Raw genomic sequence first — 25,223 nt, forward strand, 5'->3', positions numbered from 1 at the left:
TCTCTCTCTCTCTCTCTCTCTCTCTCTCCTCTCTCTCTCTCTCTCTCTCTCTCGGCTAAGTTTGCAGGCTAAACATGCGCATTTTACTTATAGCCAATGGTAATTCTCTACGGTTACACTGGAGATTATTGTTATTTTTTAAAGGTCAAGGAAGCATTATACCACTCAAGCATGAGCCAACCCACATCTTTGCAGATACTCTTGTGACATTTTAAATTCTTGCTGGCAACATATGCACAAAATATATGAACTGAGAGAATATGCCGTGAGCAAAGTGGTAGTGGAGTGGCCCCAAGGATGTCTCGTCTCCCAACAACCTGCGTGAATGTGTTGCACCCACCTCCAAAGAGGCCGGCAGCAAGCGCACGATGCAGCAGGTAGAACGTCGCATGACTACACCATCAAAATGGCCGCCTTCGTCTTCGCTTCTCGTCTTGCATCTACAGCGCTGCATTGGAGACTTTAAGGAGCCATAGGTGACAGTCTTAGGATGTGGGTGCATGAGAAAGCGATACACAGACGCTCATAAAGCTATGTCCTTAACACAATATTTGGATTTGTAAAGAAAAAAAGTCTTTTTGCGCCACATTTTCAATGTTAGCATCTTAGAAGCGCGTTTCGCTCCTTAATCGCACAGCATTCAGCTTATGTATCTCAGCCGAGTGGTGAAGTCTTTGGGGTCTTTAGAGATCGGTGTTGCATTCACGGCACAATATGTCGTCCTTTTCCGGAAAGAACCCCTTTCCGACCAGCGGCGCGGCGCAGCGGGAACAGTTGAAGCAGTTGTGGTGCCAGTGTCGGTCCTCAAAGGACACATATTTACTCCCACCGAAACCTGAGTAGGGGACACAAAAATAACAAGGTCAGGAAAACCAAAACCCCCCAATTCACATCTAATGAGGGTCAATGACCCTAAAACACATCTAATAAGGGTCTTAACAAAAGCAACAAACTCTGAATTTCAAGGAAGGCGCTCAGAGGAAAAGTGTTGTTAGGCTATGTCACTGGGATTTGCCATTTGGGGTGGTGTCCAGTGGCTCCAGGGATTACAAAGAGGAATGGGCTTAGGTTACTGGGGCAGAGAGCAACAAAGCTAAAGAGCCTTGCTGGTGTGGTGACGTGTGCAGTTCGGATGTACCCGGGTACTGCGCGCCTGTTTGTTTCAAGGTGGTTTGTGTCAAGGGAAAAGAAGTATTTCTGTTCCATTAAATAAATAAATTGAGCTTTTGTATCGCACTTCATGCCGTTGGCCAGCCTCAAAACGAAGGGCCAGCATTCGAACTCATGACGCTCTGCGTTCTCTCGCTTCCATTCCAAACGTGTTTCCCCTGAGCTATCCTCCCATACTGGGAGCATCAGGGAAGTAGCCAGCAGTGCAAGAGTGGGTAGGGGGGGAGAGACACAAAAATATCCTGCTATTTCCCCCCCAAATGCAGGGCTTGGGATTTCATACGGTCTCATTCACGCCCCCTCCTTCCTAGATCAACTTTTTTGGTAGCATTATTGGCAGATGGCATTTTAACACATACATATAAGGAAAATAAATGCAAGACAATTACAGATTCAGGAAACTCAGCTATTAGAGCCCTGTCCAGGCTCTGTGGGGGCAAAATACATGCAAACCTACTAATTTGCACATGGATTGCTACGATACGTGGAGGGACCATGGATGTGACTTTAGAATAAGTTACCATAAATAAGCCAAGTAGCAAATAACTTTGTGGTGCAAAATAAATAAATTGCTCTAATATTAAATATAGAGCAACACTATAGTCATTAGGCTTTAATAGCATGATATATTAACATATTAACATGCACTATGAAGTGAATCACTTACAGAGCTGCAGATAGGACACAGTGTGATTAAATGATTTGCCCAGGATCACACACTTTGGTTAAATGGTGAAAACGAGATGTGGAAAATGTAAGCAACTGAACACATCTTCCAGGTTTAGTTGATATAGGGGGTCATTACGACCCAGGCGTTAAGGGGTTAACAGCGCCGTAAAAGGTTGCGGCGCCGTTAACCCCTCAACGGCTTACTACGAGGTCCCTTCGCGGCTCCTGACCTTAACGGCTGGTCTAACTTCAAAGTCTGCAAAGGGACTTTGAAGGTAATGATGGTATCGCAATTTGCGGTACCGTAATTACCGCCTTCCCCATTCCCATTGAGCCCTATGGGGCAAAAATGGGAATGGGGAAGGGCCAATGGTAAATGGGGAATTACCGCCCCGCCAACCATGGAATGGGGTGGTAATTCCCCATTTCACCATGGCGGAATCGGTAAGTTACCGACGTTAACCACGGCGCTAATAGCGCCATTGGTTAACGCCGGAGTCGTAATGAGGGCCATAGATATTTATTAAGGTTTCACTTTGCATTTCGTGTTTGCTTAAATAATACTTTAAAGCAATGCCGTGTAAGTAAACCACATTGCATAATAAACACGCCTTTCATAATAAACTATACTCTATATACATCGTCATTGAAATATGGTGAGCAATAAGAGTATGGCTTTCGTTTTTTTCACCAATCCTGCATGCAAAGTCACAATAGCATCATGCGGATTAATGTGAGCCTAACAACCCCCCCTTGGGTTTTAAAGCCATAGTCATTATTTCATAAACCATGCCGCATTATGCACCCTTCTCACTTCTGATCACCCCATTAACGTTTCCCTGCTAATAGTCTTCCCCTCCCTCCCATCAATCTCTAATGGCTCCCATTGTAATGCTCTGTGCCAGGACAATGAGGGTGCTGAGCAGGAACACCATGCTCGGATAATGAGGGTGCTGAGCAGGAACACCATACTCGGATAATGAGGGTGCTGAGCAGGAACACCATACTCGGATAATGAGGGTGCAGAGCAGGAACCCCATACTCGGATAATGAGGCTGCTGAGCAGGAACACCATACTCGGATAATGAGGGTGCTGAGCAGGAATGCCATACTCGGATAATGAGGGTGCTGAGCAGGAACCCCATATTCGGATAATGAGGGTGCTGAGCAGGAACACCATATTTGGATAATGAGGCTGCTGAGCAGGAACGCCATAATCGCATAATGAGGGTGCTGAGCAGGAACGCCATACTTGGATAATGAGGGTGCTGAGCAGGAACCCCATATTCGGATAATGAGGGTGCTGAGCAGGAACACCATGCTCAGCACAATCAGGTTCCTGCCAGCGGGACACCTTTCCCATTTGGCACCCTGTAAGGGTCCCAAACGGGCGAGATGTCCCACTGCCAAATGTGCTCATGCCCCCACTCGGTACGCCACTGCACACACATGATCATTTCTTGCAACATAATCTCTTGTGATGCCTCCTGATCACCAAACGAGTTGGCCCACGTAATTGGAAACACAAACCATCACAAAATGCTAACTTTGTTAATAAAACAATACAGCTTTCACATGTCAACAAAGGCAGATTAATCTTTACAGCTCTCCAAATCTGCAGTTAAAATTATTGCAAAGACGCCCCATTTCAGAAAAGCTTTTTTTTTAAAAAAAAACCTTTCATGCCGAAATAACCTGCGGCTTTTCTTTTTCCCTTCCTCGAAAACTGTTGCTTAAATGAATTGCAAACAAAACAGACTACCAAAAATGCTTGTTTTTCTTAGGTGAAATGTTCACGTAGCAAACTTGCAGCCTCTACTTTGCCTTCCGAAAAATGTTGCTTTAATAATGCGGACAATAACGTTCAAACAAATAAACATGCGTTTCTTTACAAATGCAGGTTTTATGGCCCAAGCACGGACGTCTTATTTCTTTGACTTATCCTTAAGGGACAAAAGTCCCAGCCAATAGTCCCCCCTCCACCCCATCAATGTCTAATGGCTCCCATTATAATGCTCTGTGCCAGGACAATGAGGGAGCTGAGCAGGAACGCCATACTCGGATAATGAGGGTGCTGAGCAGGAACCCCATATTCGGATAATGAGGGTGCTGAGCAGGAATACTGTACTCGGATAATGAGGGTGCTGAGCAGGAACGCAGTACTCGGATAATGAGGGTGCTGAGCAGGAACGCCATACTCGGATAATGAGGGTTCTGAGCAGGAATGCTGTACTCGTCACCATCATTGTCCTGCCAGCGGGACAGGGTGCCAAACGGGAGAGATGTCCCACTGCCAAATGTCACGGTCTGGCTCTAAAAAGCCACTGGGGGGCCAAGCTTCCCCCCGACCTGCCGCTCGGTATGCCACTGGATAGACTCCTGTGCTAGAGTGCATGGGGCGGAGCAGTGGTATGCAAGTTGTTTGTAGAGGCGAAGAGTTCTCTTGACAAAAGGTTGTGTACCCAATAAAGGGTCATTAGTACCTGGCGTGAGAAAATCAGAATGCAATAAGCATTCTGATTGGCTCTCGCCAGGTCATTACCCGGCCGAGAATTCTTCGATTCTCGGCCAGGATTCCAGCCGCCTTGTCCTCGGCGGGGGCGTGGCAGCCCCTCAGCCAATGAGGAGGCACGAAGCAGGGCCATCCCCGCTCCGAGCCTCCCCATGACTGAGAAGCTGCCTTCGCCCCCTGCCGGGGACTCGGGTAAGCTCTTTCTTTTTCCTTCCCTCCCTCCCTCCTCCCTACCCCACTTACCTTTTTGCTCCTGCGTCCCCACTGGGCAACAATAGCAGGCTCCAGCAGTGTGGAGACTCGGAGCGGGCCATCCGCGCTCCGCGCCTCCACACGGCTGGAGGCTTCCATCGTCCCCCAGCGGGGACGCAGGTAAATTTTATTTTTTTTCTTCCACTCCCTCCCTTCCACCCTCCCAACCCCACTTACCTTCTGCTTTTTTTTTCTTTTTTTTTTCGGGAGCGGACGCGCTGGAAACACTTGTGTTCCCAGCGCGTCCGCTCCCGATGGCCGCCACGGAAAGGGAAAACGGACTCAGTTTTCCCTTTCCCGGCGGCCATTTTTTTTCATTTTTTTTTTCTGTTTTGAAACGCGCCGAAACAGAAAATAAAATGCCTTTAGCACCACGATCCAACGGGCCGGGTGCTAATGGCAATAAGACCCTCGGCGGCCGCCAATCCGGTAATGCAATAACCGCTAAGCTTAGGCTTATAACTACGGCCCCGGGCATTACCTGGGGCGGTATTGGCCCGCCGCCTCGGGTCTTATTGCCACATTAAACACTATTGCTTTTAGATTTGACAACATCACTGGACGGTTTACTACGCACAGATCCTGAGCTCAAATACTTTAGAACAGATCAAGAAATCTGAACGTTTTAAATTTTTGTTAATACTTTTTTAAAATCGGGAATGCAGTATTAGTTACATAATAGACCATAAATGTTTATCATAGACACTACTACACACATACCGTAAAACCTCTGTAAAAGTTAAAAGCGCATTCTATTTTGAATTCATAATGTGTCCAGGCCTAAGTTCATTTTTACGGCGATGGTTTCTATTGTTGATAAGGTTAGCCGTCGCTGATTAACATTAATGTGTCCGGCCAATACTTGTAATAATAGATATTGTTGATAAATAGGGTTAGCTACTGCACCTGGCAGATAAGGTGTATGCAGATTCTCCCTTTCCTCTTAGAATAAAATGAGACTCATGCTTCTTTCCTTAATCAGTGAATTCGTTAATAGTCTAGTCACTAGTGTGTTAATGAATCATGTGTTTCCAAATCAAACTTAAATGTCATTACTTCTCCTTACAAATAATTCATATATTCTCATGAATCATGTGTTTCAAATTCTAAATTCCTGATCAAACTTAAATTCCAATTTGTTCCCGTTCCAATGGTTTGTATATCCATGTTTGTATATCGCTGGAGGCATTTGCTAACTTCGTTCTCCCCTTGCTCTCTAACATGTCTCATCTCACTGAGACCTCAGCTTTGGATAAGCAGTTCATAAACACTACTAATGTAGCCATAAGCATCTTAGCACCTTTTAGTGTAAAAAAGGTTAAAATTGAGACATACGGAAAGACATGGTTCTCTATGGACATTATTGAACATAGGAGACTCAAAAGACTGGTCGAACGTGAAGTCCAGTGAGAATACCCTCTCCTCTTACCGGCTTGCTGCGACTAATTACAAAGAAGCCATTCTTGCGGCTAAGCGAATCAGCCTCGATAATAGGATAAATGGTGCAAAATCTAGTCAGAAAGAACTATTTGCCATCTTAAGAGAACTTGAGGGTAAGAAGATTGTGAGTCCTGAGGTACTTAGTAGCAATGCTTGGTGTACTTAGATTGAAAAGGGCTTCTCTATGAAAATAAAACTTCATCACACAACAATGAATGCTCAGCTCATGAGCTGAGTCAGTTCGGCTGTTTGTCGTCTTAATGATAACATTCCGATGGCTTCATTTAATTGCCCACCTGAGTTCCATTTTGAGCAAATTAATGATGTTGACATCATAAGGGTTGTGAAGGGGTGGAGGCCATCCGTCTATCCGAGTGATGTATGCCCGGATAGCATAATTACGGATTCTTTAGATTATACTACTCACTAGAATTGTGAACTCTTCCTTTGCTACAGCCTTGGTTCCATCGTCACGCAAAGAGGTTTGGATATCCCCTACCAAGAAGAAAGAATCTTTTAGGTTCAGTGGTGGTGACAATTATCACCCCATCACTAAAGTCTCTCTCTTATTGAAAATTCTTGATAGAGTGGCATATCTACAGTTTCAAGAGCATACAGAGAGACACAGGTTATTGAGCGTCCGTCCGTCAGGCTTTCAGGCTCTTCATGGAACGGGGACTACTATGCTAGATTTACGAGCCAATCTTGCTAAAATAGTTGATAAAGGTCAAGTTGCTTTACTTATGTTGCTGGATCTTTAAGCAGCATTTGACTTGGTGGATCGTGAACTCTAAATTTAAAGATTAAGAAGGTGTGTGAATTGTTCAGATCTGGCTATTTCTTGGCTAGGTTCATTCCTGGGACCACGTCAATCTTGAGCGGCTATTGAAGAGTGCCAGTCACCTCCTGAGCTTCTGACTTGTGGTGTGCCTTCGGGGAGCTTGCCTTTCTCCCATTTTGCTTAATGTTTACATGCACCCACTTTTTGATCTCCTGGATGCCGCCGGCATTGGTTATACCAATTATGCCGACGACACCCAGGTGTTCTTTGTGCTTACAGGAGAATACGAGGCTGATACAGGTAGGGTCAATCAGATATATATGATGATTCAGGCATGGAGGGCCTCTGATTCATTGGCCTCAATGACAGCAAGAGGGAGCTTATGCTGGTGGGCGGCAGTCAACGTATTAAAAGGCTTGACTCAGAGTACATGCAGTTCTTGATTGCAGACTGTAGTATCCAGGTCAGCCCCTGTGTAAAGACCCTGCGGGTCTATTAGGACTCTAGCCTCTCTATGAAGCAACATGTTCTACACGCCAAGGCCGCATGTGCTTATACAACTAAGCTGATTAGGTAGACTGAGCCATATCTCTCTACAGCAAACATTTTTATGTTGGTTACGGCTCTGGTAAATTCCAGAATTGACTACGGTAATAGCCTACTGGTGGGCACAGCGAAGGCTAATATTAAGACTCTACAAGTGGGCCAAAATGGGGCTGTTCGAGCTGTGTGTGTGTTGGCTAGAGCAGAGCATGCTATGCAGGCCAGGAGATCCCTGCATTGGTTACCATTTCACCACCAGATCTCTCACAAGATCTTATCCCCTACTCGGTTTATAGTGATTTTTTCGAATGACATTTTTTCGAATGCCATTATCTGGAAAACATTCCGTCGAAATGTTTTTTTCGAATGTTTCTTTTTTTAAAAAAAACATTTTTTTAAATGGGGAGTTCCCCCCCAAACTCTTCATATGTTTTATCTGATGACATTGTCTGATTACGCTGGTACCTGGGACATGATCATTTCAGTCCAGAGTGTCTAGTCCAAGACATTGGGCCTCATTACGACCCTGGCGGAACGGGTTAACAGGCTCCGCAAAAGGAGGCGGACCCGTTAAACCCGTTTCGCCACATTACGAGGTCCCCTCGAGGGAACCGGTAAGGATGCCTGGTAAAACCGGGTCCCGCGAGGGGAAGAGGGAGCAAACAACGGGCCATTTGTAATCGGCCCGTTGTTTGCTCCCTCTCCCATTCCCATTCAGCCCTATGGGGGCTGAAATGGGAATGGGGAAGGTCCGGGCCCGGGGTCCTGGAGGGAGGAATTACCCGGCCCTCCAAACTCAGAATGGCCCGGTAATTCCCCATTCTTGGAACCCAGACGCGATTTCGGCGGCAGCCATGCCGCCAATAGCGGCATGGCTCCCGCCGAGGTCGTAATGTGGCCCATTGTTTCAAAGCAGACTCTAGAACAGACCGGGATTGCAATGCCTTTGATAACATTTGTGATGTTCCACTTCCGGGTGTAAATATGCGAAGAACTGTGGGTGCCGGGTCTGGTATGCTTCTGGTGGAACTCAAGCCATCAGCTTTAATATAGTGTGAAACCGACCTACAGAGCCGTGTGCAAAAGTGGCTGATGGCAATGAACAAATTCTCAGCTCTGCTAGCAATATCTTCATGGTACACTCACAATCCAAATTAGGAAGCAAGTGTTTGCTAGAATGACAGCCAAGCACTCATGGTTTGGTGCGGATTGTGCTGAATTAAGGGCAGTTGATGAAGAACCAATAGAATTGCACGACAGAAGATGAAAGGGCAAGAGTATTTTGCAGGAAAGAATGCAAGGCTGTGGACTATAAGGAAAAACCCTAAGACCTGGTGAAGGGTTGACTTACCATGACGTTCATTCCATCTCTGAGATGGTGGCAAAGACTGTGAAAGATTGTCACAAGAGATCAGGGTGGAGCACGACTTCCACATTCCCACTAGTGCCACGGTGTGAGGAGAAACTGACAGTGATTGGATACTCTTCACTGAGAAATGGAGTGATGGGCGGGGAAAACATACGGTTTCTCTTATGAGTCAAAGGGGATTGGCAGCAAAGGAGAAGCAAAAGGATCACAGACTGGAGGTTTTCCCCGCTGTGCCTCAGAGATGGTGCACGGGGTGCAGGAAGTGCCTACAATAGCGAGCCGGAATGTGAATGGAAATCCAAGATGGCGCCTGCACCATATGTCACTTCCTCTCGTCCAACACATCTCAAAGAAGAGGTAAGTCTGGAAAAGAAATAACCAATGCATTTGGATAGGAGGGGGAAGGGCAGCCTGTCCTGGAGCGGAGACAGCAAAGGCGACCTGAGAAGTATTGAGGATAAGCAATTGAAACAAGGAACTGATGACCCACCAGGTGCTGAGAATACTGACACAGTCACAGAAGTGCTGAGATTTTTGATACTGTAAGAAGTGTTGAGGATACAAACTAGAATCTAAGTGCTGGTTCTCTGAGAGGTGCAGAGAAACCTGACGCCCTGAGAAGTGTTGATGAGGAGCACTTGAACCAGAGAGGTGATGGCCCAAGAAGTGCTGAGAATAGTGCTGACATGTGGAGCACTGAAAATAAGCACTTAAGCAAGGTGACAGGAATGGAGAGAGGATGGGCCTCATTACACGGTAGGAGGTAACCATGGCGCTAATTGCGCCATGGCTGCCTCCAAAACCTTATCGACTCCGCCCTGGTGAATGGAGCAATTACTGGTCCATTCCAAGGTTGGCGGGACCAGTGATTCCCCATTCACCAGGGCCCTTCCCCATTCCCATTTGATCCCCCATAGGGCTCAATGGGAATGGGGAAGGCGCTAATAACGGTACCGCAATTCGGTACCGTTATTAGCTCTAAAGTCCCTTTGCGGGTCCTGTCCTTAACTCCTGGAAAAACCAGGCGTTAGGGGATGACCCGCAAAGGGAACTCGTAGTAGGGCGGTAGGGGATTACCGGCACCGTTGCCCTTACCGGTGCCGGTAATCCCCTACCGCCTACCGTGTAATGAGGCCCGATGTCTTGCAAAAACTCTGGGAAGCCAAAAGTTGCAGACCACTGATGTATCGTGATCTAATAATAATGAAAGTACAAGTGTTTTACATAGCGCCACTATCACCAGAAATCTCGTTTCAGAGCACTAGGGATGTAGTGTTATTATTACCATCATTACTACCCACAGTTGGTTTACTCCATTTCCAAACTCGAAAGGAAGTAGGCGCGGGACTCGAACTCTTGTCCCTGCAGCAGCTCCTTCTTGTAGGAGTCTTGCATGCTTTGCATAAACCTCTTCGCTCTCCGTTTAAAACAACTGGAGACTCGACTCTGAATTTCCTTAAAGCACGGAAAACGGAGATAAATTATGTTACCGTAACACGCATTATTCAGAGCAAATCTTCTCCCACATGGTATCCTCAAACCTGCGTGTTTGTCATGGGTCCACGTGCCCTGGTCAGCGGCCGGGCGGAGGGAGTATCTAGCTTTGCACGAAGCTCAACCTGTGCCTGGCAAAGCTCAACAAAACCCTTCCCATTCCTCCGGGCCCTATTCTATTCTGAAGCATGAAGACCTAGAACATTCTCTTATCACTTCTCTTACCATTGTCACTTTCCAAGCACATTCTGCACATGACCTGGCTGAACACTACCACGCCTGCCTGCTCCAGGTGCTCGACCAGGATGCTCCGATCAAATCTAAAAATCTAAAATTCCTAAACCTCACAGAGCCAACAACACCTGGTTCTCTGAGGAATGGGTCCTCCTACGCAGGGTAAAAAGAGCTCAACAGCACCTATGCAAAACACAACCCTCCCCTAAGAACTGCCAGACTCTCGCTGCTGCTTCCTTTATCTACAAGAAAGCGGTCTTGGCCTGCAAATCCAATAGCTACAATGACAGAATCGCCAACGTGAGCTCCAACAGCAAAGAATTATTTGCAATTCTCAGAGCTGGAAACTCCCATCCCTCCCATTGCCAGCACACAATCTGATAAAGACTGGTATACCACAATACAAAACACCCTCGCTCATAAAATTGAGACACTGCTGTCTAAAATCAGCACTTAAAAGGCCCTACTCCCCAACAAAGCACCTGCATTTGAACCTGATGCCCCCTACTGGGGTTCTCACTTCTAAATCCCCACTTTTCACTTTTTGCCATGTCACCCAGGAGCAAGTAGCAGCCTTCATCAGGACCCTTAAGCCATCTAATTGCAAAGGTGACTCCTGCCCAGCCCACGTAGTGAAGCTATGTGCTCCTTCACTCACACCCTCATCACTGCGTTCTCCAACGCTTCCTTCCCCATGAGCATAGTGTCTCCCTCCATTCAATCCGCCTGGGTTACCACACTTTTCAAAAAACCTCCCTAGATCCAGCTATTCCCACCAACTATCGACACATTGCTACTGTGCTGTTCCTATTAAAAATTCTGGACCGCCTGGCTTATACCAACGTCCAGCAGTTTTTGGAGAGTAACCATCTCCTCAGCAAAATGCAATCTGGTTTCCGCCCTAAGCATAGTACCGAAACGGCCTTAGTGGACTTAAAAATACAAATGAATTATATCGATGACAACAGCAAACTAGCTATCCTCCTACTGCTCGATCTCTCTGCGGCGTTCGACCTTCAACAACATCCTGTGCCAACACCTCTCCCAGCACTTCCATTTCTCTCCAGAAGCCTAGTTATGGATTAAACACTTTCTCAGACCACACGTGTGTTCATAGTGAATGCCGCAGCTGATGCAATCCCTGGCCCGCTCGAGGTGCCTCAAGGATCTTGCCTCTCGTCTACCCTCTACAACACTTTTCTGATCTCTTGGATGTGAGAGGTACCATCTACACCAACTTCGCTGATGATATGCAAATTCTCACCCCTTCACGGGTGATGCCGACACTATCAAAATCAATGCAGTTTACAGCACAATTCAGAATTGGATGGACACTTGGATACCACTTTCTCATCTTTTCGTATTGACGCCACATCCATCCCTGTCCGAAAACAAATGAAAACACTGGGTGTCTACCTTGAAGCAGATCTGTCCATGTCCAGACGCTAATGCCCCAGCATCATCCACCGCCTACATTGCTAGACTTATCTCCCTGAGTAGACCGCTCCTCTCTCCGAGCAACTGTCTTACACTCGCACGTGCTCAAAACTCGACTATTGGAACATATTACTCATGGGCACCTCATCCACTAGCATGTCCAAACTCCAACTACTCCAAAATAAAGCTCTACGCTTTGCCCTCGGCCTCAAAAGCTCTGACCACATATCTGCCCCCAGATGTGACTCCCACTGGGTCCCCCCCATCAAAGCACGAGTGGAATCCAAAACCCTGTCCATCGCCCACCACTGTGTCTACAAGGAGGCGCCCCTGTATCTCAACGACTGCATCACCCAAATCGCCCATGCGCGGGCATGAAGATCTAGCTCCAGCATCTGGACGCGTCCCGCGGTACAATAGCAAAAGAGCTGGTGGAGTCAGCTTCTGCGTCACGGCACACGTTCTGTGAAACTCACTGCCCGCGATCATTAGAAACGAACAATCATTTCTCACTTTCAAAAAACGTTTTAAGACCTGGTTGTTTGACAAATAAAGAGTAATTGCGGTCCTTGGTCTCCTACCCAGGCATTTATAATACATCTTGTTCTTCGCACCTTTGTACTGTACCAATGCTGTGATACCTTCTGGACTGGGTGTTTCAAAAAGATTTTTAAAAAATGCAGGACATAATGCAGGAAAGCACTGCACTTGTAATGCACTGTGCTGCCTTAATATAGCCTGGATACAGAAACATCTGACAAGCGCAGAATTGCATTTTTTCTTGGTTAAGAGCGAATGTGGTTTCATAAATTAAACATTGGTTGCAAATGGGGCTTCAGTTTAATACACACATAGTCAGTAGGACATCCCTTGGTGCACTCCCGCACTGTTACGAATGCGCGCAGACGCACACACACACACGCGCGCACACACACACACACACACAATTCATGAACAGCTTGTCATATTGTAAAATGTAATTTTGACAAAGACAACAACTAAGGTGAACCATGATTTTAAATTATCCTAACAGGCAAAATAAGCCATCACAGGTGCAGCTGGAGTCTGCAGGGGGTCGATTTGCTGAATTTCCGGGTCTGCCCCACAGTCCTCATTTACTGTCAAATGTCCGCTTCCGCGCCTTGATCTCCAGTAAGTGGCGTTATGGGGGTCACATGTCTGCTGCTATTTTTAGGAGGACCATAAAGGCAGTCTTCTTCCAGTAGGAGCAGAGTCATCATCTCTGCCACACAGTATTATTTTGAATGCTGGCAGGGTCATCTTGGCCACCCAGGCATGCACAGTCCCGTGGATACCGCACAAAGGCCGGCTTGTCTTGCCCGAAGGACTCATTGTGCCTTCAACTTACATTGGCGGGCCATGAAAGGCAGAGCACGTGCCAGGGTCAGCACAACTCTCAGCACGAGGGACATGCCATTCTCGACCAAAGCAGGGCATTATGCCTATGTGTAACTCATTCATTGCAATCTATGAGCAACCTGGCGAAGGCGAACAGCAATGCTACAAACTGTCCGTGCTGTTGAGGGTAGGCGACAATAACACAACAGGGGAAACACAAAAGTCACACAATGAAGCTGCCACCAGGACATCACCTTTTTCACTTTCCTACTCCCTCTTCACCCGACTAACCGCCCCCTGCCTTCTTGTTTGCAGATCCGGCCTGAGCGCACAGGGACCAATTCCGTTGGTGACGGTGTGCGGTACAAATACCTCTAACATTAACATGAACAATGATTCCTTGCACACCCCTGGACCTGGTCCCAGATTTCAGGCCACGGGCGGTATCGCACTTCATTGACACCAGCACTTTAGGATTTGGGAAAAAACCCAATGGTCAGATTTGGAGTCCTGGGCAAGGTCACCCATTGAGGAACCATAACTCAGGGCCAGGGAGCTCTGGGAGTTAACAGGTGGCACCTGGCCTGTTATGGAGCTCCTGGAGATGCATAAAAGGTGCCATCTTCATGGTATTCAGGTTACAGGTCCTCATTCCCACTATAAAAACCTTCCCGTACAGACATAATGAAATAATCAGGAGGTGGTGTGTAGTGGATCCCCCAGAGCCGGTCTTCATTGAGGATACCCGAGTTGTCAGGTGGTAATTGCAAAAGACAAGATCACTGTGGGATGGAAGTCCTTCATTTGGACAAATGAAAAGGAGACGAAGGTTACCGCATGTATCCGGTTTGGATGACCCCAAAGCATCCACCAGAGAGCAGGCATCAGAAGCTCAGGGTTAGAGCCACATAACTGACAAACCAGGCCAAGGGGGTGCAGGATGAATCCATTTTGGGATCCCACTAATGAAGCAGGAACCCGGGATAGGGGGAGCTGGAACGGCCTGGATTCCGGATCACGGCTCCCTGATGTTCAGGCAATAGACGCAGGGACAGCAAGGGGTGCAACCTGGCACTAGGTGTGGCATTATAGACGCAGACCAAACTCACAGGCAGAGATCTGGTTGGGTTTGGGAGGCATATCCCCTGTCTGACATCACTATTCTACCTGATTCCGGAAAGGTGGCCAAGGTATTAGAACTCCGGCTCTGGTGACGGTGAAATGAGCCGATCCAAATGAGTAAATCACCCATGACACCTAAGAGGGCAGGTACACGCACACGGGGAGGAGGTGGACCTGTGTTATAAGGAGCAATCACGTGACCCAACATAAGTAGTGAAAAGGACCAACAAATTCCTTGCACATGCTGAATCAATCTTCCAATGTATCCACATATGAAAGCCATGGAAGGAAAGCTCAGTGGAGAGGTCATGCAAACAAGGCCAAATGGAGAACCAGTGCCAGAGTAACGGAAAGCCATGCCCGATGAGCTTGAGGGAAGCTAGAGCAACGATTTCCTGCTAGCTGAAGATGCCTGTATTCCAGCGGTCAGGGATGTTAGCTAAGAAAGCCCTACAGACATTGGAATAGCAGCAAGGCTTCAAGCCCGATGAAAGGTAAGACTTCCCGAATTGAGAATAGGGCAGGGAAGAGGACTAACACATTCTACTCAAATAGTCCCGACAGTTGCAGGGGGCTGCCACCTGGTTCCTTTGGTGACAAAGACATTAGGGCCTCATTACAAGTGTTGTGGTCCAGAAATAAGGGTGCCAGTCACACCGTACCGGCACTCTTTCCGGACCACAACACTACAACTCTGCGGCCGGGGGCCGTTACGCCTGGCAGTTCTGGTCTGTCGGGCATAACGGCCCCCACGCACAGAGTTTTCACAGAAACACTGGCACCGCTGACAACAGTACTGGTGCTTCTGTGAACCCATTCCTGTGGAATCCTATGGGACTTCACAGGAATGGGGAACATTTTCCGCCGACTGATATCCTGGGCCGCAGGGACTTGTAATGTCCCAGTGGCACTGGGTTATCAGGTGCCAGAACGGTATTATGAGTCCGGTAGCACCGGCGGGTTACCGCCAGACTCGTAAAGAGGCCCATAGTCACTCTGCGTCACCAGCTCCAGGGTACACAGGCACACAGTCCGAATCAAGATCCGTCCGCAGCGAGATGCAAAGCACCTGAAAATAAGTGTGCAAGGGCACTCCACTCCACTCCTTGAGACTCATTGGCGGACCACGGTCCTTGGAGGGGAGCGTGCCTCTAGAATAGGGAAGGACTTTGGCCATGCAGGTTCTTTACGATACGTGCCTCATCACAGACTCTGTGCTTCTCCTCATACCTTTTACTGTTTCTCTTAGAAATCTCTGCTCTTGCATTATCCCTGCCGGGCAGGTCATCCGCCAGAGGCATTGCTAGGGGCTGTCTGAAGGGGCTATAGCCCTGGGTCTTTTGGTTGTAGCCCCGGATAAAAGCAAAGGCGCTAAAACCAAAAGGCTAGCTAGCCTCGGCAGTTCCGACATTAGCATAGCCCCAGAACTTTTCTAGACCCCGCTGTCCAGCAATGTACCACTAAGAGATTGAATAGGGCTGTTCCCAGTTGGCAGACCAGAGGAGTACACCTTGATCCGAGAAGTGGAGAGTTGTTGAGGTTCAGCATACTCCTCCATAGACTAGACAGCAGTGGGGAAAGCCCAACTCCAAGAACACCACTTCATGCAATGTTATCTTTTGCTTCGCACTGTGAAAGAGACAGCACTCGCGGGCTATGGGCGTTGCCAAAAACAGGTCCATGGCCATAACTGGAAGATACTTTCAACGTCTCCTACTGCTTGCAGAACACAGAGCTCAGTGGGATGCAAACAACTAGCACCACCCTAGGTCAATGGACATATAAGAGTAAAAGGGCAATTATTTTGCGTGGCCATTTGCCTATGCTACCAACACTGTGCTACTGCTGTCCAACTGGGTGAGTGATTGAATGAGTTGAGCATGGGGCCAGTCTTCACTTTGGAAGTTGGTATCCAGGCAGAACTCTAAAGTTCGTCCTTCAGAGTTTGATAAAATGAAGTCCATTAAATTGTGTACAATGTATTATTATGGTATTACCCAAATGGACCTTTTACAATTGACCTTTTGTCCTAATAATAGTGGTCCTAATTGACCTTCTGCACAATTGACTTTTACCTTTATTTCACTTTTTATATATATGTGTGATGTGGGGTAATAAATAATATAATGGGATTGGGTAGGGGGTTGCGGAGGGTTTTGGATTGAGTAGGGGGTTGCAGGATGTTTCCCCCTGCAAATATGTCCTAATTGACCTTCATTTCACGATCAATTGTGCAGAAGGTCAATTCTCCCGCGATCAATTGTGAAAAGGTCAATTAGTATATATTACAATGCTTAGAAGCGGAAGGAATACAGCCAGTAGCATTCAATAAAACAGTATAAGAGTGGCTAAGTTAGACTTCGAAATCAGACAGGTAACTCTTTGTTTGCCATGGTTCGCGCATAGGATGGTTGTGCATTGCATGGAGTCCCCGTACCTGTGATGGGCTTCGTGCAGGCTGCGCACTTCTTGGCGTAGAGGTTCCCGAAGCACATGATGCAGTAAGGGTTTTCATCCTGGGAGGTGAACTGCTGTCCGGCCAGCGGAGTCTTGCAGCCAGTGCAGACGAAGCACTCCTTATGCCAGGGCTCATCCCGGTAGGTCACGCCGCCTTTGGTTAGGGACTGGCCGGGGCCGGGGGAAGAGGAGCAGGAAGGGACGGGAGAGTAATAAAGAGCGGGCAGAAGGACAGGGGAGTGAAGGGAGAAAGTGAGCGAGGAGGAGAAAAGGCACAGTGAGGAGAAAGAATTAAGGGACAAGATAGCAAGAGGGCGCAAGAGGGGGGACAAAGGGGTTAGAGAGGAAAGGAGTGGTCATTTGATGATTGATGCAAAGGAGGAGAGAAGAAAGAGAACACACATTTTAATATTCGCAACACGTGTGATGGATAAACATTAACCACAGTTATTTTTTCTAGCGTAGGTCAGGGATGGGCACCTGGTGAGGATAGGCATATGGTGAGGATGGACCAGGTACTCAACAAGTATATGTCATGCTTAAAGTTAGCAATTGCATTATGGGGCTCTAGTCTAATCACTCCAAATGAGAAACCTGGACTAAATGAACACTAAAATAAAAAAGTCCCGGGCTGGAGTAGGATGTGCCGGGTGACATGGAGTCATCTGGTCACCGTAGTCACACTGCAGGAGAACTGCCTGGTGCCTGTCACCCTTCCCTTGCCATCCTGTACCTTTCTTCAAGGGACCATCTGCCTGTTTGCTTGGTGGTGGGATACTAACATGGCTCGGCCAATGTAGGACCCACCGCCTCAAAAAACATAGGTACCCCTTTAACTAAATGTTAAACGTATTACTGCTGCTGCGTATCTTCGGCTGCAAGGTGTGATTACTTTCTCGGGTTACCTTAATCACTTCTGCAGCCTAAATCCTAAAGTTACTGCACAGGGCTGCTCATTAAGCATTCAAGTTCAGAATGTCAGAGGCAGGTAGAGAGAGTCCTCAAGAGGCGATCCTATGAGTTAGTGCCTTGCAAAAGCAGTTGTGCTGAGGAAGGGGCTGGCACTTCAGGGGTCCCCCAAGAGGAAAGACATCCCCGATGCTTCAGCTCGTCTAGAATCCTCCTCTTATAACGAATACAAAAAGGTCCTGAGCAAATGTATTTATTTATTTTTATTTCTTTTTACGCTCCACATGCCCTTAGGCCTCATTACGAGTTGGGTGGTATTCCAGCAGTAAACTGGGCGGAATACAGCCCAACTGAATTACTGTTACTTCCACTTGGTCTGGCAGAATTACCGCTGGATTACAAGTGGCGGAGTATATAAAACAAATTTCAGAGTCCATTGGACTTTATGGGCCTTTTTTGGTGTTATTACCACTGGCGGAATTACCGCCATAGTAATTCGGCTGATTTTGCCAATCTTTCGGCATACAGTGGTAGGATTTACCTCCAGCATTATGCTGGAAGTAAATCCCCCACTCCAGGGCCATACTCGTATGGCGGTGCAGGAAAAGTGGTGGTAATTCCATTACCGCCAATTGTTTCCCGCACCGCCAATACTTGTAATGAGCCCCATTGTGTTAACATTGTGTTTTCTGGAACAATAACAGCTAGGTAAGATCATTGTCGAACATGTACATGCTAAGCGGAGCAGGAGCAGTTGAAGAAAATCCATGTAGACCTCCCAACCTCTTCTATCAGATGAGTAACTATAATGCCCAAGAGGCGTGCAGTGCAATCTGGTTATGTGCCAGTGTTTTGGAGTCTATCTGGAATCTGGGTGTGTGGAATCCATCCCATAGAGGCCATTAAAGAACTGCTAAATATGATGGACTTCAAGGACTCGCCAAGCTCACCCGAGTAAACCAGAGATAAACAGCCCGCTCTCCCTGTACGCCACCTCTCGGCCCATCCCCGTATTTTCGATTGTTTTATCAGTATAGGCAACTATCATTGATTTCTACCGCGCACTGCTACCATCTGCATGGTGTGCAGGGGCTCTGTAAGAAAGTTGGTAGAAGGGAGGGCTGGTGCGGGAAGAGGGATAGGATAGTGGTTGCGCTCTTCTGTTGGTGCATGCAGAAACAGGAGAAACTGGCGTCTATTCGTGTTGGTTTTCTGAGGATGGAGAAATGCACAAGTAACCTCACACCCGCTTCTCTTTGATCCCTTGCATGGGAGCCTGTATGCTCAGGCAGGAATGGAATAGCCAGCATGGACCCACCATCCACCCTTGGAAATACGGTCTACTTGCCCGACAAGCTTTTTGCCCAGAAAAGTAGAACACTTTAATTTAATTTATTTATTTTGTTATTTATGTAGCGCACCCAGCCCTAAGGCATCTGGGCGCTTTTCTTACATAGGAAGTTCCAACAGTTAGCTTGGCTACATAAGTACATGGGAAGTTACTCGTATATCATTACAGTCGTATTCACATTAATTACATTGATTGTATACATTCTCTTACAATTAAAGTTAGAGTAGTATTTACATTTGTTACATTAGTTACATACATTCTCCTACAAAGAAGATTGGGTCATCCCTGAATGTGCTTATAGGAGCGCAATATGTACAGCGATATTGTGGATAGTTTAGTCATTCATACTCTCAGACCTTGGGAGAAGGTGTGTTTGAGTTGTTTCCGGAAGATCCAGAAAGAGTCTCGGGCCCTAATTTGGGGCCCAGTAGAGAGAGAGCAGTAAGACATCTTGAGTAGAACATCACTTGGGCAGGAGGTGAATTTACCTTTTTGCAGTGGGTGCAGCGAGGGGCAAACTTGCTCTCGTAACAAGGGACGCAGTAGTGGTCTTTATTATCCGGGATAAAGGACCTGGATCCGATTGGCTGGTTGCAGCTGCTGCAAATGAAGCAATGCTCATGCCAGGTCTGCCCATTGTATTCCAACTTCCGGGATCCTGGGAGGAGAAGAAGAAGTAGATTTACTTTTTTTAAATATGCTTTATATATGCAAGTGATTTACCCTGCAACACAGCCCATGAACCTAAGAGCTACCCACAGTTATGGGGTCATCATGAATTTGCAAAGTGGAGTCATGGCACGGCCAGCACAGCGCTTTATTCATTTTACTTAGACAGAATTAATACCATTACATAAGGTAATACCAATGCCTGCTATTACAGTGCTTAGAAGCAGGTGGAATCAGTCATGAAGTGCTACATAAAATGATGATACTAACTTATTAAGCAATGCTTTTAAATGCAGGCTTGTTGATAGCAATATGTGGACACCTTCCCCTTTTACTCTTTCATATAACACCAGGAAGGTCTCTGAAAGACCTCCTACATATGCCAACTGGAGAGAAACAGGCAGAATCAATGCCGGTTGGTTTTATCATCACTTTGGTGCATAGTGGTAACTTTTCCACTTACATTTCAAAATCAGTCTTCTTTGAACACTGTGCACGGCCAGATGTGCACCGAGAATGTCATTATTGAGGTTAGAATACTACCTAGAAAGGTAATCACACCTCTTCATGGAACACACGAGGGATGAACCACCCATTCAGGGTATATAATATTGCATGCACATGTATGTAATGTGACCAGCTTGCAGACCGACACTCACCTGGGAGGGCATGTTGGCGGGCTACTCCTTATAGGAAATAAATAGGAGCAAAAAGTGTTCTATTTTGAGATGTGCGTTGCTTGAGTGAGTGATGTCATCGCTACAACGCGCCTGTGTGTCTGAAATGTGTGCCTGTGAATGAGGGCTCTAGCTCAGGCAGTGGGTGCCAGCTGGCCTGGGCGGTGGGTGCCAGTGGGTCCTCCTCGGGGTTCGGGTCCCCCTGTGGCCTCACCCCTCAACTGTGTCATCTACTTGTGTCCCCTTGAATAAAGGAACCTGTGTGAATGGACCTGCAGCCTCCAGAAGTCCTACTTTACAGCAAAAGGATTGCAATTAAAGGTCTTACAAAACAAATGTGAAGAGCTAGAGGAGTACGAGACCTTTACACACCAGATCATCACTCCAAAACTGGGCGAGACCGGTTTCCTACGTGAATTAGGATAAGTGAACACATACACAATTTACCACGAGTGGGACCACCAGGCATATGTTACGTGGTGTTGATATGCTTTTATACTGCACCAAATCAAAAGCTCCTGGGCTCATCCGTAGAGTGTGTGCCCCCGCGTATCCAGACCGTAATCTACTAGAGGCAAGAAAATGATCAAGAGGAAGAAAACAGGACAGGGAACCAGGACATTGGTGCTACAAGAATAGGGAAGGCGGGATGCCACGGGTAAGAATGTTTTGAGAGCATAGCTGTTTGCCAACATGGACAACGTTCTCCAAAAGGGAGGCAGGGCTCAAGTCGAGGATATACGCGGGGGGACGGAGTCCATCCACTTTATTCAGAGGGTGGACTCAGTCCCCCCCAGCTAAAATGAAAAACATTGAATCATCTCTTTGAATTTATGAATTAAAGACGACCTCTGGGATCAAACCGCTGTCATCAGGTTTGTAGGCTGCACACTTCACCACTGCACTATATAACCTGATGAAAAATAAAACCATGCACACCTTTTAACGGTTTCAAAAACACTATTAGGAGAAAATATCCTCTCTTGGTTTTGTATGTGTGTTGATTTTATGAAAGGCAAATGACATACGTCCTGTGCAATTCGGGTGGTTATGCAAAGCCAATTTAATGAAAAGTGCATATTTCACCATGATATGGTAATTTCTGGCGACGTCGGATGCCATTGCGTTTGTTGATGAGCCCCCCGTCCCAGTTTAATTTTTAGGACTTGACCTCTGGGAGGAGGCAGATCTGTACTTGAGTGTTCTGATAATTGGGTTGTGTTTCCAAGGCAGATTTGGAGAATTGCAAGTTAGTACGTAATCTAATGTCGGAGGCACGGGGGGCTCAAAATAACAAAAAATGTCCCTGGCCTAGCCGCTTACATTTCCAAAGTCCTTGTTTCCTTCCATTTGTGCAAAAGGTAAGGGCATGGCCACGTTTGCCACTCCTACCTTTGAAACTCGGAGTGTGCAGGACCCCCAGAATGTACCAATCAGGGAGCACCTGATTTGTTTTGGCATGTTGTAATGACGTGCTGGCAGCCAGTGCCTTGACGACTCGGCCAGTCGCCCATCGCAGCGCTCGGGGCAGCCGGCCATGATGAGGTGCACGCAATGCGCGAAACAGCTGTCGGGTCCGAGCACAGCTGTTTTTTCTTCTTTTACAAGGTAATGCTTTGTCTGTTTATGAAGTTGGCTATTGAGGATTTGCCTCCAGTAGCATCCCATTGAGAGCTCAAACACAAGAAGGCCTGCTTTTTTGGGTACGCTCGGTCTATGCGTTTTGGGGGTTGGGGCGCTCTACAAGTTGCACGAAAGACCCAAATATACAATTTCACCACTTAGCTGGGCCCTATGGCCTGCCAATGGAACAAGCACAGGCAAAGCCAATGGACTAGCTTAATTTCATGCCACTTGTTGTTTCATTGGCCCAGCGACAGCCACCGTAAACCTAGAATCAGCATTACATGCACAAATGCTGCCATCATATGCTAGGCGCAGCGTCATACGAGGAGGCACTGCTATCATATGACAGATCCTGCCTCCATTGCCCAGGTCATCAGCAGCCCATACACAAGCAACCTGTTCTAGCCTCACATGGCCAGATTTATTTATTTCATTTATTTGTAACACGCTGGAACACCGCCCAAGGGCCTAGAAGCGCGCAGACAAGACAAACAACAGACACGCCCATAATATGCCTTATTTTTCCGTCATATGCTCACGCACACAAGGCACATGGCAAAAAGATTGCGCCTTCAGGAAGCGCACTGCCACCACAGTACTACATTTCCTAGAATGTATTTTGGTCGGTCAGTGTTCTAGAAGACACTCTGTCTCTCTCTGTGGAAGTGACCGGCAGGAATAAATCTCCCACACTGAACTCTAATGCAAAGCCAGAGAGGACTACATGTCCCAGAAAGCTGCATTCGCCACTCATTACAGAGGTCACCGAAGGCATTCACGCTACATCACCCAGTTTAGGGTGCCGCACATGACTGTGCATCCTGTTTGCCTCACTCTGTGCCTATTCCAAAACATCGCTACAGAATGCATTAATTAGCAAAACAAGGAAACCCAAATAGTGGGCCAAATGTCCAGTGGCGTGTCCAGACTCTTAACTCTGCGGCACTGACTTATGCAGGGGTGGCATGAAGTACGAGCGCGCACACACATAATGATCATTTTTTGGGATAATGGGGTGGCCCCGGGGGTGGCCAATCAGATTTCAGGAGTAGCATGTGGTACTCCAGGCCACACCCTGGACACACCACTGCATATATATCGGAATGCAAACTGCCTCGGTACAGATCAGGGGAGTTGCTAGGTCTGGAAAAGACCCGGGGCTAAGCTGATGTCGGTACTGTTGGGACTGGGGGCTAACTAGTCTTTTGGCTGTAGTTCCTGAGATTCTATCCGGGGCTACAACCAAAAGATCAGGGGCTATAGCCCCCTTAGCGCCCCCCTAGCAACGCCCCTGGTACAGATGTTCCCACAAAACCACAGATCCCAAAACATATTCTGGTGTTATAGTGCAAATAACAAAATGGGACTACTCAGAATAGAACCCACCGAACCTCACTATAAACGGCTCTAAAAGATCGTTGTTTAAAATAGACTGCTTCTATCACTTCGACTGTCTCAGAGGTACTGCATGTCACAGAAGGTCCTCTGCTCCACTCAATTCAGATATTCGCCTATACACAATGTGTTTCAAAGCACTTCAAGGCAAGGGAGGGAACAAGGGAAAATACAAGGACATTCTCACAGACCATGAACAGTAGGATGTGAAATTAACTATCGTACTCAGCCTGGCGACATTTCAGATAACTGTTCTATATCTACAAGCAGTATGCATGTAGTGCATAAAACTGTAGTTCTGGTTCCAGGTCTAACAGCAGACCAGTGCAGTGTATTGTGGGAAATGTATTGTTTTATCTAGAGCAGGGGTCTGCAACCTTTGGCTCTCCAGATATTTTGGACTACATCTCCCATGATTCCTCGCCCTTGGTCATGCTAGCTTAGGCTGATGGGAGTTGTGGTCCAAAACATCTGGACAGCCAAAAGGTTGTAGACCCCTGATCTAGAGCATGCCAAAGAATACAGATTATTTATGAATACCTTCTTAATAGAAAGTCACCTTGAATTTCCAGTCTTGGTACTACCAAATGATACCACCCTCTGCTAGCCACTGCCATGGATCCTAACACACATGCCTACGTCACCCTTATCGTTTAGTAGACCTATTACCAATGACTTATATGACCCAGAAATCAAGTGGCTCAGAGCGGAGTAGGATCAACCACAGCCAAAACAGTGACCTCTGTAGTCTTCCCAGACATACACATGAGCTCACCTATCCAGTCTGACATTGGTTCACAAGCGTGGGGGCGGGGGCTTAAGGGGAACAATGGGAGGGGACGCCTGCATAAGAGCGGACTCGTTCAAAGAAGGCTGAGGATGTGGTCACCCTCTGGGGAGAAGAAAGGTTGGCTTCATCCCTCTTCCTTCCCTCCTTTCCACAGGAGCTCTTCCATTGGAGAAGATACACTGATCAACCAATGAAAACGGGTGCCCCTTTCGCTGGCATCACATTTTTGTTGTATGCCTGGTACCTTGGCAGAATTATTTCCTTCCACTAAAATATCACTGATTGATTTCCGGCGGACTTATTGGAGCAAGAAAGAAAGAAAGGAAACGAGGAACAGAAAGAAAAGAACGGAACGAAAGAGGAGAAGAGATTAAGGAAGGAAGACACTGATCGAAAGGAAGAGGGAATGATAGAAAGAGGGAAATAGAAACATGGGCTAAGAGACAATGAAAGAAAGAGAAAGCGGTAAAGAAAGTAGAAAGGAAAATAAAGAAAAATAAAAGGAAATAAGAAATGGATGAAGAAGGAACGAGTAAACGAGGGAAAGAGAAACGGAGAAAGAAAGGCAGGTTAAAAAACAGAAAAGAAGACACAAGTCGGTAAAAAGAAAGGAAGAAGGAACTGAAGAAAAAAGAAAGGAAGAAGGAAAGCTGGAAAGAAAGGGTGAATGATGGAAGGAGGGGAATAGAAACATACCGAGACTGTGAATAAGAAAAGGTAAAGAAGAAAAGAAGCAAGCAAAAAGAATAATGCAAGAAATTAAAAAGGAAGAAGAAACAAAGAAAGGAAATACGAAATAAAAGTGAAAGGAAGAAGAAAACAAAGGAAAGAAAAAAGAAAGATAAAGAGAGAACAACAGAGAGAACGTACAAACGAAAGAAACAAACAAAGAAGGAAAGAAGGAAAGAAGGAAAGAAGGAAAGAAGGAAAGAAGGAAAGAAGGAAAGAAGGAAAGAAGGAAGGAAAG

General features: G+C 46.8%; 1 protein-coding gene across 5 annotated transcripts in view; it reads right to left on the reverse strand.

The window, feature by feature from the left end:
• Positions 1–87: 87 nt before the first annotated feature.
• Positions 88–25,223, reverse strand: part of FHL3 (four and a half LIM domains 3) — a gene marked incomplete at its 3' end in the record, with an annotated part of 254,792 nt that continues 229,656 nt past the window's right edge. For all 5 annotated transcript variants that reach the window (XM_069622668.1, XM_069622665.1, XM_069622669.1 and 2 more), the window contains 3 exon segments: positions 88–835; positions 16,820–17,006; positions 19,588–19,757. In XM_069622668.1, coding sequence (XP_069478769.1) covers positions 684–835; positions 16,820–17,006; positions 19,588–19,757 — 509 coding nt within the window.

Source organism: Ambystoma mexicanum, chromosome 11 (assembly GCF_040938575.1).
Source record: "Ambystoma mexicanum isolate Mex_15411 chromosome 11, UKY_AmexF1_1, whole genome shotgun sequence".
NCBI classification, from domain to species: domain Eukaryota; kingdom Metazoa; phylum Chordata; class Amphibia; order Caudata; family Ambystomatidae; genus Ambystoma; species Ambystoma mexicanum.